This window comes from Tamandua tetradactyla, chromosome 1 (genome assembly GCF_023851605.1).
Source record: "Tamandua tetradactyla isolate mTamTet1 chromosome 1, mTamTet1.pri, whole genome shotgun sequence".
In the NCBI taxonomy this organism is placed as follows: Eukaryota; Metazoa; Chordata; class Mammalia; order Pilosa; family Myrmecophagidae; genus Tamandua; species Tamandua tetradactyla.
Window position 1 is genome coordinate 6,275,998 of NC_135327.1, and position 16,032 is coordinate 6,292,029.

The 16,032-nt window shown below is 44.1% G+C and overlaps 1 protein-coding gene across 5 annotated transcripts in view; it reads left to right on the forward strand.

Moving 5' to 3' along the window:
- Window positions 1-16,032, forward strand: part of ZNF335 (zinc finger protein 335) — a 32,422-nt gene that overhangs the window by 3,242 nt on the left and 13,148 nt on the right. For all 5 annotated transcript variants that reach the window (XM_077167792.1, XM_077167791.1, XM_077167794.1 and 2 more), the window contains exons 4-10: window positions 1,085-1,162; window positions 1,384-1,692; window positions 1,785-1,919; window positions 2,824-2,970; window positions 13,422-13,674; window positions 13,763-13,940; window positions 14,979-15,091. In XM_077167792.1, the coding sequence (XP_077023907.1) occupies window positions 1,085-1,162; window positions 1,384-1,692; window positions 1,785-1,919; window positions 2,824-2,970; window positions 13,422-13,674; window positions 13,763-13,940; window positions 14,979-15,091 (1,213 nt within the window). The remainder of the gene's footprint in view (window positions 1-1,084; window positions 1,163-1,383; window positions 1,693-1,784; window positions 1,920-2,823; window positions 2,971-13,421; window positions 13,675-13,762; window positions 13,941-14,978; window positions 15,092-16,032) is intronic.

Consider the following 16,032-nt stretch of genomic DNA (forward strand, 5'->3'; position numbering starts at 1 on the left):
CACTCTTAAGTCCCAGTACTGTACCTTCTATTATTAATGACATGGGTAAGAGCTGTAGCTGAGAAGCCAACCCTAAGGAAGTGGTGCAGGAGCTGGGCTCTGACCTCAGAGAAGATTTAGATGGGAAGGATGAGGACTGTTCTAGTTTGCTAGCTGCCGGAATGCAATATACTAGAAACGGAATGGCTTTTAAAAAGGGGAATTTAATAAGTTGCTAGTTTACAGTTCTAAGGCCAAGATAATGTCCCAGTTAAAGCAAGTCTATGGAAATGTCCAATCAGAGGCATCCAGGGAAAGATACCTTGGTTCAAGAAGGCCGATGAATGTCAGGGTTTCTCTCTCAAGTGGAAGGGCACATGGCAAACACAGTCAGGGTTCCTCTCTCATCTGAAAGGTTACATGGCAAACACGGTGCCATCTGCTAGCTTCTTCTCCTGGCTTCCTGTTTCATGAAGCTCCCCAGGAGGCGTTTTCCTTCTTCATCTACAAAGTTCACTGGCTGGTGGACTCTCTGCTTCTCGTGCCTGTGTTGTTCTCTGCTCTCTCAGAAATCTCTCATTCTCCAAATGTTTCCTTTTTTATAGGACTCCAGAAATTTATCAAGACCCACCCAGATGAGTGGAGACATGTCGTCATCTAATCCAGCTTAACAACCACTCTTGATTAAATCACATCTCCAGGGAGATGATCTGATTACATGATTCAATACATACAGTATTGAATAGGGATTAGTCTACCTTTATGGAATGGGATTTTGATTAAAACATGGGTTTTCTAGGGTACATACATCCAGCACAAGGACCTTTCAGGTTTAAGATCAGAGTGGTCAAAGGCCTGGCAGCTGGGCATCCTGTGGGACTGTGGGCTGGCTGCTGGGTCAGTATGCATGCACTTGCCCTCCTAACATCCCTGCCAGAGGCAGCTGAGCTCAGAGGGGCAGTGCAGCTGGTTCTCAGTCACGTGGGCAATCCAGAAAGGAGTGTGGATTGGACCCACTCCTAGGCCAACATGGGCCCTGTGGGATGTGGGTCTACAGTGGGGCCCCCTCCCTAGAAGATGTGACTCCCCAAACATCTCTGTCTAGGCTGCATCACTGTGACCAGTGCTGAGGATGGTGGGGCCGAGACCACACGGTACCTGATCCTGCAGGGCCCAGATGATGGTAAGATTCCTGGTGCCAGACCCAGGGAGGCCTGCAGGGGAGCAGGGGTTGCCACAGGCTCTGCCACAGTGGTCTTGACAGGTTATTCAGTGCTCTGGCACAGTGACCTCTGGTGGGGGCTTGTTGGTCCTGGGATCCTTGGGCCTGCCTGGAAGGGGGCAGCTATAGCTTGTGGCCAACCCCCTCCACATCCCCCCCTCCACTCCCCTCACCCACCCCAGGTGCCCCCATGGCATCACCGATGTCCAGTTCCACCCTGGCCCACAGCCTGGCAGCCATTGAGGCCCTGGCTGATGGCCCCACATCCACGTCCACGTGCCTGGAACCACCTGAGGAGGTGCAGGGGGGGCCCAGCTCCCCGATGGCACAACTGCCTCCAGGCTCTGGAGCCAAGGAGCCAGACCTGCAAAGCCTGGAGGCTATGATGGAGGTGGTGGTGGTGCAGCAGTTCAAGTGCAAGATGTGCCAGTACCGGAGCAGTGCCAAGGCCACGCTGCTGCGCCACATGCGGGAGCGGCACTTCCGCCCAGGTGTGTCGGCCCGGCCTGGATTGCACAGGTGAGGGTGGGGGTGGGGTCCAGGGAGGCAGAGACAGCAGGCATGTCTTAACCACCGCCAGCAGCAGTAACAGCAGCAGCCGGTAAGAAAGGACGTCTCAGAAAGTGGGGCAGCTCGACCAAGACCCTGGAGGAGGAGGGGCCGGACGAGGAGGATGATGATGACATCGTGGATGCCGGAGCCATTGATGACCTGGAGGGTAGGGCTCTGTAGTTCCTGGGCTGCCACCCCTCCCCCCTATCCACTTCAGATACCTGCTGAGCTCCTTCTGGCCCACACGGATGGCCAGGAAGGAGGATTTGGCACCGATGCAGCTTCAGGAGCCTCCAGTATAAGAGGAGGGTGGGGTCTGGGTCAGGTACCTGGGTATGCAGTTGTCCAGGCTGTGCACTGAAAAAGAGCACTTCATCCGGGAGAGCCCTGTTCACGTTTGTCCAATAGAAGTATGATGCAGACCACATATATGCTTTTAATTTTTTGGTAGCCATGACTTTTAAAAAAGTAAAGAAGTAATTAAAAACTTATTGTGGCAATATACACATAACATTTTCCATTTATGAAATTAATTTCAATCATATTTTATTTACCCAGTATATTTAAATTATCATTTCAGTATGCAGTTATAAAAAATTTTAGTGACTTTTTTTTTTCGGGTGGAACTCTTGAAATCCGATGTGTGTTTTGCACTTAAAGTGCGTTTCTGGTTAGACTGTGCACATTTTATGCAGTTCATGGCTGCTGGATTGGAGAGAATAGTCATAGAGTGTGTAGACTTGAATGTTTATTACAACTATTTTCCAACAATGGCTATAAAGTTGTCCTAAGGAAGATTCTGACTCATATAAAGGTGCTGTGTGAACTAGTGGTAGATACCAGGAGAGGTACAAAGAAAGGACGGCAGGAGCCCCGGAGAGGGGCGCTCGCAGTCAGCCGGGGGTGTTAGGAAGGCCTGAAGGCGACATCGCTGGTGGCCTTGAAGGGGGAGTAGGGTCCCAGTTGGTAGGGGCGGAGAAGTGGGTCTCGTTCCAGGGGAGCTGGAAGGGGTCAGGGCTGAAAGGGCGGCTCCACCCACTGACACCTACCTTGCTTTTCCACCCCCGCAGAGGACAGTGACTACAACCCAGCTGAGGATGAGCCCCGAGGCCGGCAGCTGCGACCCCCGCGCCCCGCCCCCAGTACCCCAAGACCCCGAAGGAGACCCGGCCGGCCCAGGAAGCTGCCTCGTCTGGAGACGTCAGACCTTCCAGATGGTGAGACTTGATCACGGGAGAGTCAGGGTGGTGGGGCCAAGGGGGCCCTCGTTCCCCATGGGCTTCTGGGGAGCCCTCGGGCTGAGGGTGCCGTGCAGAGCAGCACGTCTCAACCCAGCGTGACCTGCGGCCCAGTGAAGGGGAAATCTCTCCCAGGCCCAAGCATGGGAAACCCTGACTCAGGAAGCCGAATCTCAGGTTTAGAAAAGTTCCTTTCAATAATAAATTTCTATTTGAATACTGAAGCAAAAACAGGAATAAGTCCTAGTTCTGGGACTGTTGGAGGAACTCTAGCTTCGAGCGTTATTGGGGGCGGGGATGACCCAGATGTGGATATGAGTGCCAGCTCTGCCACTTACTAGCTGTAGGACCTGCAGCTTTTTTGTTTTTAAGCAGTGTTATCAAGATAGGTTTACACACCATATAATCCATCCAAAGTCTACAAACAGTGGTTCACAGTTACACCAAATAGTTGTGCATTCATCACCACAATTTTAGATAATTTTCATTACTCCAAAAAAGGAAAGAAAAAAAAACGTGCCATATCCCTTATCCCTCCCTATTTTTGACCCTTAACATTGGTGTGGTAGATTTGTTACTGTTCATAAAGAATATTAAAATATTACTGTTAACATAGTCCGTAGTTTGCATTCGGAGCATTTTTTCCCATATACCGCCCTACTACTCTGTGCACTTTTTATTTACGTGAGCAGGCACTGGGAATCAAATCCAGGTGGCCGGCATGGCAGGCAAGAATTCTGCCATTGAGCCACCATCGCCCCGCCCCCACCCTCCTACTAACTCCTTCTAATAGTGAATACATTTGTTCTGGAGTTCATTGAAGAACATTTGTGTATTTGCACTGTTAATCACAGTCATTGTGCTTCAGCAGGGTTCACTGTGTTGTGCAGTCCCATGTTTTGTCCTCTAACTTTCCTTTTAGTGACATGCGTGACCCTGACTTCCCCTTGCAACCACAATCACATGTAATTCACTGCTGTTCATTACACTCACCATAATATGCTACATCACCTCTGTCTGTTCCCAAATATTTAAATTCAACCTAGTTAAACGTTCTACACACATTGAGCATCCCATCCCCAGTTCTCTACCCTCATTCTCTCTCCTGGTAACCTACATTCTAGATTTTAACTTTATAAGTTTACTGATTATGATTACTTCATATTAGTGAGATCATACAGTATTTATCCTTTTGTGTCTGGTTTACTCAACGTAATGTCCTCAAGGCTCATCTATGTTGTTACATGTGTCAGGATTTCATTCCTTCTTACTGCTGAATAATATTTTATTATATGTAAGCACCACATTTAGTTTATCCTTTCACTGGTTTATAGACGCTTGGATTGATTCCATCTTTTGGCAGTTGTGAGTAATGCCACTAGGAACGTTAGGTGTGCAAATGTCTGTTCGCACTGGTGCTTTCAGTTCTGAGAATACACCTAGTAGCAGGGTTGCTGGATCATATGGGAGTTTCTGTGCTTCTTATGGAACCGCCAGACTGCCTTCCACAGTTGCTGTACCATGTTACATTCCCACTGACAGTGAATTAAGTGTTCCTGTTTCTCTATATCCTCTCCACCACTTGTAGTTTTCTGTTTGTTTAATAGTGACAATTCTTCTAAGTGTGAAATGATAAATCATTGTGGTTTTGATTTGCATTTCCCTGATAGCTAGTGATGTTGAGAATCTTTTCATGTGCTTTGTAGCCATTTGTATTTCCTCCTTGGAAAAAATGTCTATTCAAGTCTTTTGTCCATTATTAAATTGTCTTGTTTGACTTTTTATCATTGAGTTGTAGGATTTCTTTATATATTTTGGATATTAAACCATTATTGAACATGTGGTTTCCAAATATTTTCTCCCTTTGAGTAGGCTGCCTTTCTACCTTTTTGACAAAGTCCTTTCATGCCCAAAAGTATTCAATTTTGAGAAACTCCCATTTATCTATTTTTCACTTTCATTGCTTGGGTTTTAAGTGTCAAATCTAAGAAATCTTTGCCTACCACAATGCCTTGAAAGTGCTTCCCTACATTTTCTTCTAGGAGTTGTATGGTCCTATCTCTTACATTGAGATCTGTGATCCATTTTGAGTTAATTTTTGTATATGGTGTGAGATAGAGGTCTTCTTTCATTCTTTTGGATATGACTATCCGGTTCTACCAACACCATTTGTTTTGTTTTGTTTTGTTTTGTTATGGTGAAAAAACTTGTATGTAGAATTTGCCAGCTGGGCTCAGGTTGGATGACCCCAATTTGCATCTTAAGCATCATGGTCAGGATTGAGGCGAACGTCCGCCTCCTTGTCCCCGCCAGGCCTGACTGGTGTTGGCCTTGGCCGCATCAGTGCCCTGTACTTCTTCACAGCCTGTCTGATCTGGCACTTGTTGGCCTCGACGTCCACAGAGAACACAAATGTGTGGCTGTCGTCAGCCTTCTCTGTGGCTGACTCAGTGGCTGGGGGAACCTGATGATGGCATAGTGGTCAAGCTTATTTATCCCGGGGTGCTTTCCAAGGATTTTTGGATTATCTTCCGAGACACAGCGCCTTGGGCCACTGGAATGTGGGTGAAGTACGGGTCTTTTTTTGTGTGGCCGTGGACGCCTTTCAGTGCTGCCTTCTTGGCTTTCAAAGGCTTTGCTCTGGCTTCAGTTTTGGGAGAGACAGAGGCTTCCTTCTTTGCTTTCAGTGGCATCTTCGTGAAAAGCAGCACCGTTTGTTAGAGAGACTGTTCTATCCTAGTTGAGTATTCTTGGCAGCCTTACTGAAAATCAATTGACCATAAATATATGGGTCTATTTCTGAACCCTCAGTTTGTTCCTTTGATCAATATGTCTCTCTCTCTATTTTTCTTTTGAATTGTATTTGACTTTATTGCACTTTGCACGTAATAGGTTTTTACAAATTGAAGGTTTCTGGCAACCTGACTCAAGCAAGTCTTTCAGTGCCATTTTCCCAATAATGTGTGCTCATTTCATGTCTCTGTGTCACATTTTGGTAACTGTCACGATACTTCAAACTTTTTCATTATTATTATGTCTATTATGGTGATCTGTGATCAATGATTTTTTAAAGATATTTTAATTGATATCTTCACACACTGTACAGTCAATCCATCATATACAATCAGTGGCTCACAGTAGCATCACATAGTTATGTATTCATCACCATGATCTATTTTTAGAACATTTGCATCGTTCTAGAAAAAAAATAAAGAAAACCATACGTCCCACACCTTTACCCCTCTCTCTCATTGGCCACTAGTATTGCAGTCTACCCAATTTTTTTACCCTTAGCCTCCTCCCCTATTATTTATTTTCTCCCATGACTTATTTATTTATTTAACATTTTTTCTTGTTATGTATGACATATATACTAAGAAAAGAAAGAAAAAGCAATGATTTTCAAAGTATACTTCAACAAGTAGGTACAGAATGGATTTCAAAGTTTGTTAAGGGTTACCATTCCCCTATTTCAGGTTTTTTTCTTCTAGCTGCTCCAAAACACTGGAGGCTAGAAGAAATATTTTTTTCTTTTTTGTGAAAAATAACATATATACAAAAAAGCAATAAATTTCAAAGCACATTGCAACAATTAGTTGTAGAACAGATTTCAGAGTTTGGTATGGGTTACGATTCCACTATTTTAGGTATTTAAGATACTGGAGACTAAAAGAAATATCACTATAATGATTCAGCAATCATAGTCGTTTGTTAAACCCTACTTTCTCTGTATAACTCCACCATCACCTTTGATATTTTCCCACTCTTTAGGGGCATTATAATTTTTTCATGTTGGAAGGGGCTGTCGATAATATGAGATAGGAAGGTGGAACAATTTGATGCTTTGGAGAGGCTGGCCCCTCTGCATTTCAAGACTTATCTGGTCCAGGGACCCATCTGGAGGTTGTAGGTTTCTGGATTGTTACCCTAGTGCATGGAACCTTTGTAGAATCTTATATATTGCCCTTGGTGTTCTTTAGGATTGGCTGGAATGGTTTTGGTTGGGGTTTGGCAAGTTATGGTACGTAGTGATGTCTAACTGAAACTCGCATAAGAGTGACCTCCAGAGTAGCCTCTTGACTCTATTTGAAGTCTCTCAGCCACTGGTACCTTATTCGTTATGTTCTTTCCCCGCTTTTGGTCAGGATGGCATTGTTGATCCCACAGTACCAGGGCCTTATCTCATCCCTGGGAGTCCTCTCCCATTCCGCGAAGGAGACCGTCACTCATGGATGTCATGTCCCCTGTAGCGGGGAAGACTGTGATTTTACTTGCACAGTTGGGCTTAGAGAAAGGCCAAATCTAAGCAACAAAAGAGGTCCTCTGGAAATAACTCTTATGCATACCTATAGGTAGGCTAATCTTCTCTGCTGCATACATAAGCTTCACAAGAGCAAGTCTCAAGATCAAGGGCTTGGCCTATTGATTTGGGTGTCCCTAATGTTTGGCACAGTATCAGGGGTTTCCCCAGTAGTAAAGTTTAATAGTTCCATATTTTTTCTCCCATCCCTCAAGGGACTTTACCAATCCCTTTTTTTTTTTTTTGCCAATACTTTTTGATTATCTTCTTAATTTGCTCTGGGATGTATCCAGGCATTACATTAAGTTATACAGAATTAAAGACTCTAATTCTTATTCTGGGTTCCCTGTATTTGGATTGTTTAAATGATCTGTCCAGACAGGTTGAGCTAGATTATGTGCTACAGAAAATTTAGGTTCTGGACAAAATAAGCCCTTCTTCTGTTGGTCTGAAAGAGTAGATGAGTTTCTAAAATATAGACAGTGTCTTCCTTACCCCTGTATTCTGAATTGCCTTAATCCTGACCTGATTAGCTTCATTCTTAACCCTCAATACCAGGTCATACATATATAAAACAGCCTCTCAAAATCCAGAAGTAAAAATAACCACTCTGGGATAAATGTGACTGCAATTGTAAATAAGAGCTTACAATCTAGGCCCCTATTTTCTTATAAGTATTTTCTAAATGAGACCATATAATAATTGCTGTTTTGTTTCTGGCTTATTTTGCCCCACCAAATGTCCCACAGATTTATTCACAGTGTTGCATGCCTTACAACTTCGTTCCTTTTTGTAATAGCACAATATTCAATCATATATATACTCCATGATTTGCCAGTCTACTTCTCAGTCAGTGCACAAACCACCTGCGTTCATTAAGCATCATGTATAATGTCCCAAGTCCACAGTCCATCAACACTCAATTTTAGATAATTTCATTGTTCCCAAGAGAAGAATAACCAGTAAACACACCCTCACCAAATAGAAAATCTAAACCTCCCCCTTAACTCTTTTTTTTTAATTAAAGAATACCAAACAAATGCAAACATTCTTAACTTTTGATCATTCTGTTCCAGTAATTCGCAGTATCATCACATAGTTGCATATTCATCATCATCATGATCATTTCTTGGAACATTTGCATCTATTCAGAAAAAGAAATAAAAAGAAAACAGAAAAAAATTAATACATACCATATCCCTTACCCCTCCCTTTCATTGATCACTAGCATTTTAGTCTAAATTTATTTTAACATTTGTTCCCCTTATTATTTATTTTTATTCCATGTTTTCCTCATCTGTCAATAAGGTAGATAAAAGGAGCATCAGACACAAGGTTTGCACAATCACACAGTCACATTGTGAAAGCTGTATCATTATAAGCTTTCTTGTTTATTTTGTTTCTTGAAGACGATAAGTTGTATCGTCTTCAAGAAACATGGCTACTGGAACACAGCTCTACATTCTCAGGCAGTTCCCTCCAGCCTCTCCGTCACATCTTGACTAACAAGGTGAAATCTATTTAATGCGTAAGAATAACCTCCAGGGTAACCTCTTTATTCTGTTTGGAATCTCTCAGCCATTGACACTTTATTTTGTCTCATTTCTCTCTTCCCCCTTTTGGTCGAGAAGGTTTTCTCAACCCCTTGATTCTGAGTCTCAGCTCATTCTATCTCCCCCTTAACCCTTGTCCCTCCCTCCATTATTTACCCCTGGTGTTGCAGTGGTACTGTTAATGTTTTCCTGTTAAACACAGCCCATAGCACGCAATAGCAGTTTTCCCCCATGCCCCGAACTTATAGACTCTTTGTGCAAGATTCATACCTTTGAAGTAGTTTGTGCAATAACTTATTTATATTTGTAGTGTTAACCAGTTGGACACATCCCTTTCAATCATGTTCAGTATGGTAATATTACTTAGAGACCCAGTAGAAAACTGCCTTCACTTCTGCTTATTCCCTTACACCTCATTAGCTAACTGTTCACCCATCTCTAGCTTCTGTATATCTCTAGGTTCCCTGTATTCTGTTTTTAACTTTATCATGGTCATAAAAGTGGGATCATATGGTATCTGTCCTTTTGTGTCTGACTTATTTCACTCAGCATGATGTCCTCAAGGCTCATCCATCTTGTCATGTGCTTCAAGACTTCATTTTATCTTACTGCTGCATAATACCATTGTATGTATATGCCACATTTTGTTAAGCCACTTGTCTGTTGATGGGTGTCCTTTTTTTTGTATGCATCTGTCCATAACCTGGATAACGAAAGCATCGACCACGGGGAATATATCTCTCTTTCTGCCAGTACCATGCTTTGTAATATGCTTTAAAGTCAGGCAGTGAGTCCTCCCACTTCATTCTTCTTTTTGGAGATGTTTTTGGCTATTTGGGGCCCCGTAGTCTTCCAAATAAATTTGATGATTGGCTTTTCCCTTTCTTCATAGAAGGTTGTTGGAATTTTGATTGGGATTGTGATGAATATGTTAATCTATTTGGGTAGAAAATTGACATCTTAACTATATTTAATCTTCCAACCCATGAACACACAATGTCCTTCTATTTATTTGCATCTTTAATTTCTTTTAAGCAATGTTTTGTAGTTTTCTGAATACACATGCTTTACAGTTTTCTGAATACACATGCTTTACATCCTTGGTTAAGTATATTCCTGTATATTTAATTCTTTTAGTTAGGATTATAAACAGAATTTTTTTCTTGATTTCCTCCTGAGATTGCACATTACTAGTGTATAGAAACGTTACTGATTTTTGCACGTTGATCTTGTATCCTGCCATTTTGCTGAACTTTTATTAGGTTTGGTAGCTTTGTCATTTTTTTGGAACTTTCTAGATATAGGATCGTGACATCTGCAAACAGTGAAGATTTTACTTCTTCTTTTCTGATTTGGATGCCTTTCATTTCTTTTTCTTGCCTAGCTGCTCTAGCTAGAACTTCTAGCACAATGTTGATGACAGTGGGTATCCTTGTCTTGTTCCCAATCTTAAAATGAAAGTTCTGAGTCTCTCACCATTGAGTATGTTGTTAGCTTAGCTGTGGGTTTTTCATACAGGCCCTCGATCACGTTGAGGAAGTTTCCTTCTGTTGCTACCTTTTGACACATTTTTGTCGAGAAAGGATACTGGATTTTGTCAAATGCTTTTTCTGCATCGAGATGATCATGAGATTTTTCCCTTTCAATATGTTAAAAAGTGGTATGTTCCATTGATTTTTTTTGGTTGAACCACCCTTGCATACCTGGAATGACCCCCTCTTATTTTCTGATTCTACTTATTTGCATCTTCTCTCTTTTGTCTTTGTCATTCTAGCTAAGGGTTTGTCAGTTTATTGATCTTCTCAAAGAACCAGCTTTGGGTTTTATTGAATCTCTGTGCTTTTTTTGTTCTCAATTTCATTTATTTCTGCTCTAATCTTTGTTACATCTTTTCTTTTGCTTGCTTTGGGGTTTGTTTGCTATCTTTTTCTAGTTCCTCCTGGTGTGTAATTAGTTCTTTGATTTTAGCTCATTTTTCCTTTTTAATGTAGACATTTAGGGCTATAAATTTCCCTCTCAGCACTGCCTTCACTGCAGCCCATATGTTTTGATAGGTATGAGATGTTTATTCATCTCAAGATATTTACTAATTTCTCTTGTAATTTCTTCTCTGACCCACTGATTATTTAAGAAAGTGTTATTTAACCTCCCATATATTATGAATTTTCCCATTCTACATCTGTTATTGATTTCAAACTTCATCCCATTCTGATCAGAGAAAGTGTTTTGTGTCATTTCAGTCTTTTTAAATTGAATCCTGCTTTGTAACACAACATGTGGCCTATCCTGAAGAATGATCCATAAGCACTTGAGGAGAATGTGTATACCCTCCTGGGATACGGTGTTCTGTAAAAGTCTGTTAGGTCTAGTTCATTTATCATTTTATTGGAATTCTGTTTCCTTATTGATCCTCCGTCTAGATGTTCTATATATGGATGAGAGTGCTGTACTGAAGTCCCCAACTGTTATCGTAGACTTGTCTGTTTCTCCCTTTAGTTTTGCCAGTGTTTGCCTCATGTATTTTGGGGCACCTGCTTAGGTGCATAAATATTTATGATAGTTATTTCTGCTTGGTAGATTGCCACTCTTACTAATATATAATGTCCTTCCTTGCCTCTTATTACATTTTTGTACTTAAACTCTATTTTGTCTGTTAGAGTAGCTACCCCAGCTCTTTTTGGTTGCTGTTTGTGTGGAATATCTTTTTCCAACCTTTCACTTTCAGCCTGTTGTGTCCTTGGGTCTAAGGTAGACAGCATATAGATGGATCTTTTTTTTTTAATCCATTCTGCCAATCTGTGTCTTTTGATTGGAGAGTTTAATTCATTAACATTCAGTGTTATTGCTATTAAGGCAGTACTTACTTCAACCATTTTATCCTTTGGCCTTTATATATCATAGCTTATTTTTGTCTCTGTTTTTATTCTTTCAGTTACCCTTTCTGATAATCTTCATTTCTGCCCTCTCCTCTAAGCCTCACTCTCCTGTCTTTTCTTTTAAGCCTGCAGAACTCCCTTTCTTGTAAGGCAGGACTCTTGTTGACAAAATCTCTCAGCTTCTGTTTATCTGTGAACATTTTAAACTCATTTTTGACATAGAGTTATGCCAGGTAGAGAATTCTTGGCTGGCAGTTTTTCTCTTTCAGTACTTTAAATATACCACACTGCTGCTTTCTTGCCTCTGTGGTCACTGATGAGAAATCGGCACTTACTCTTATCATAGTTCCCTTGTATGTGACAAATCCTTTCCTCTCACTGCTTTCAGAATCCTCTCTTTATCTTTGGCAGTTGACATTCTGATTAGTATGTGTCTTGGAGTGGGAATGTTAGAGTTTATTCTGTTTGGAGTTCATTGTGCTTCTTGGACTTGAACCTTATGTCTTTCATAAGAATTGGGAAGTTTTTAGCCATTGTTTTCTTGAATGTTATTTCTACCCCTTTTTCCTTCTCTTCTCTTCTGGGGCACCTGTGGTGTATATGCTTTGTGTTGTCACTCAGTTGACCTGGAGCAAATTACTTTACCTCTTGAATCTCCTGTTTCCTTATTTATGAATGGAAATGATAGCAGCCTCTGCTTTTTTTTTTCCCTTTTGCATGGGCAGGCACCAGGAACTGAACCCGGGTCTCTGGCATGGCAAGTGAGAACTCTGCCTGATGAGCCACCGTGGCCCACCCAGCCCCTGCTTTTTTAGAATTGTTTTGAGAGTTAAATCATATATACAGAAAGCACATGCAGTCTTTGTACATGCAGTTTGAGGAAGTTGTTATATTCTTTAGTTTCTCCTTTATAAAATAACTTTTTACCGAGATACATGATTGGAAAAGGCACATATCCTGAGAGCACAGCTCAAAGAATTTTCACAGTATTAATGATTATATATGTAGAACGGAATGAGCATATATTAAGGATGTTTGCGTTTCTTTCTTGTAATTTTTTTAATTAATAAAAAATTATAAAAAGAAGTTTTCACAGTGAGCATATCTGTTTTACAAGCAGAGCAGTCAAGAAACAGCATTCATTACCTGCACAGTATGCAGTGTTTAACTTTAAAAACGTTACATTTAAACATTTGATTTTTTCGAATAGGCAACACTTTCAAATAGTTGAAACTCTAAAACATTTGAAACCATGTACAGGAAGTCAGTGTCCCTCGCACCTACCCTGTCATTAAAGTAGCGTGATTGTTTCCCAAACCTTAGGATGTTTCTGTGAGGCCAGTGGAGCAGTGGTTAGCGTCTCTGGTAAATGGGGAAAATGAGACTCATGGAGAGGAATGGGTTTGCCTGAAGGCACACAGCACGTCGGTGCCAGAGCTGGGTCTAGAACCCAGGTCCTCCGGTAGGGGACTCCAGTTCTCTTGCTGCTGTTCCAGGCATTGCCCATTAGGTCAGGCGTGTGCGCACCAGCTCAGCGGATGGGGCTGTCAGTGCTGCCCTCTGCCCACAGGCTGTCTGTGTTGTCCCCTGGACCTGACTTGCTGCCCATCGGTGGTCTGTGACCATGCGAGGAGGGAGGTGGGTACTGTTTTTGCTGGCGGTGCACACTGGGTAACTTCTGTCCTGGCGTGTCCGTGGCAGGTGTGGAAGGAGAACCTTTAGTGAGTTCCCAGAGTGGACAGACGCCCCCTGAAGCACAGGACCCTGAGGCTCCCAGCTCCTCGGGCCCAGGACACCAGGTGGTTCTGGGCAAGGCCATTAGGGCCCCCTCAGAACCTGGTGTGAGCCAGTCAGGCACAGAGAATACAGCACCCTCCAGCCAGGACGGGCCCGAGGCCCCACCTCGCCGCCGGGGTCGGCCCTCCAGGCGCTTCCTAGGCAAGAAATACCGCAAGTACGTGGGGTGGAGGTGAGCCTAGGGGAGGCAGCGGGGTGGACCCCTTGTGGCCCCACCCCAACCCCAACCCACACCCTTCCGGCAGGTACTACTATAAGTCCCCCAAACCCCTCCTGAGGCCCTTCCTGTGCCGCATCTGCGGCTCCCGCTTCCTGTCCCACGAGGACCTGCGCTTCCACGTGAACTCCCACGAGGCCGGAGACCCGCAGCTCTTCAAGTGCCTGCAGTGCAGCTACCGCTCCCGCCGCTGGTCTTCCCTCAAGGTGTGTGGGCAGCCAGGGAGGCGCGGGGTGGGGCGGGATGGGGCGGGGGGGCTGGGTGGGCTCTCCCTTTCTGGGCCATCTCAGGCAGGGAGAGGAGAAGGCAGGCAAAGACCACCTGATGGCGCTGAGAGGGAGGGGCCCCTGCGCATCACTGGGCATGTCTGCCCCATGGGCGCGCTGGAGAAAGACTGTAGCACTTAGGTGCCACTTGCATGTGGAGAGAGGGCCCGGGTAGGCTTGTCGTGGTTGGTTTTGCAGGCTGTGCACTACAGGATGGCGTTGCATTTTCAGAGTGTTGTTCACATCATAGATTTGCTTGTTCCTGACCACAAACACAGATGGCATAGAATTCTCACGTGCCATGTGGGAGACCCGGGTTCTTTGCTCTTCCCCGCCACCCCCCCCCCCCCCGCAAAAAAAATTCAACAGATGGTGCTGCAATAATGGGATACTCACATGGAAAAAGAATGGAATGTGACCCCCTCTATACAGCATACAAAACACACACACACACACAGAGATAGCAGTAAATTGTTTTAGCTAATCAGTATGTTAGGAAAATTTCCCAGCAAATAGCAGTTATGTGTCTGAAGAAAGGCGCTCCTTTTTCTTCTTAACTGGGGTGCCATGTGGACCTGCAGCAGCCCTGAGCCTGTCTTTTATCCAGTTCCCACAATGTCCCCAGCCAGGTAGGAGCATCCTGACTTCATCGTCTCAGCAGCCCCGTGAGTTGTAGATGCTGAAAGCCCCAGGAAACCACAGCTCATCTTGGCCTAAGGGATATAGCAAGCTGGCAGGAGAAGGAGCACATTGCAGCTACAGATGGTCAGATAGCTAAGCCCATGCTCTGCCATTCACTAGGACACTGAGGCACCTTGGCAGGTCACCGCACTCTGAGCCTGCTTCCTCCTCTGTCTGGCACTCTCTAGCTCTGTGAGCCAGTTTCCACGGCACACCTGAGGTTCACTTGCTGTGGGCACAGGCAGGGGGCCAGGAGGTGAGGTCAGTCCCCAGCCCCGTCCCTCCCCTCTCTCCCAGGAGCACATGTTCAACCACGTGGGCAGTAAGCCCTACAAGTGTGACGAGTGCAGCTACACCAGCGTCTACCGGAAGGACGTCGTGCGGCATGCGGCCGTGCACAGCCGGGACCGGTCAGTGGGTGTGGGTGGTACAGAAGCGGGGAGGCTACCTGAACCAGTCTCTGGGTGGGGCAGGGGTGTGGGATCTGTTGGGGTGGGAAATAGAGGCCCAGGGTAACCAGTGTTCCCCCTGATGGAACACCTGCTCTGGGCCAGCCCATTGGAGCACGTTGTAGCTCTGCCCAGAAAGACAAGGGGCTTTATCCCAGGTCACCTGGTTCTAAAAGGGGCCGGAGCAGGGTCCCCAGTTCAGGCTCTTCCATGCTGTGAGCTTTAGCTTCCCATCTGAAAATGGTGGTGGTCAGTGTTGAGAAATTGTATTTAAAGGGCCTTGGCAAATGATCCAAAGATCCCCCAACTCCAAGTGCAGCCTACCTCTCACAGAGCTGAGAGAGCAGACTCAGGACTCGTGGATGGAAAAACAAAAACCCTTAGGGTCTTAGTGCTTGCCCACTGAATTATAGTTAGGTCTGCAGTCTCAGAAAGGCTTTACTTTCCCATCAGATGGGGCATGGGGAACAGAAGTTGAATATGGAGACCCACCAGGACAGTTGCTCTCAAACTGGGGGAAAGGCAGCCCTCTAAGATGCTTATAAATTTTCTTAAAAATAAAAAGGTTCTAAAAATAACAATAATAAATAAAATAAAAATAAAAAGACTCTATGACCAAATAAGATTAGGGGACACCAGGTTGAACATTGGTTTGACAGATCTCTTTCCTGCAGGACTTCTCAGAGCCTGCAATGTACAGATGGTAGTCTGTGACAGAGGGAGAAAGAATGTACCATTTCACTGAACTTAGTTGACTGCAAAACTTATTCACAGCATGCCTTTTATCACTTCCCCCAGGGAAACTCTGTCAGAAAAAAAGCTGTTCTAAGGGAAAGTGTTCTTCACTGGAGAGTAGGGGCAATAGGGGCTGCAGCTGGTTCTGGTCGCCATCAGGGGGTGTG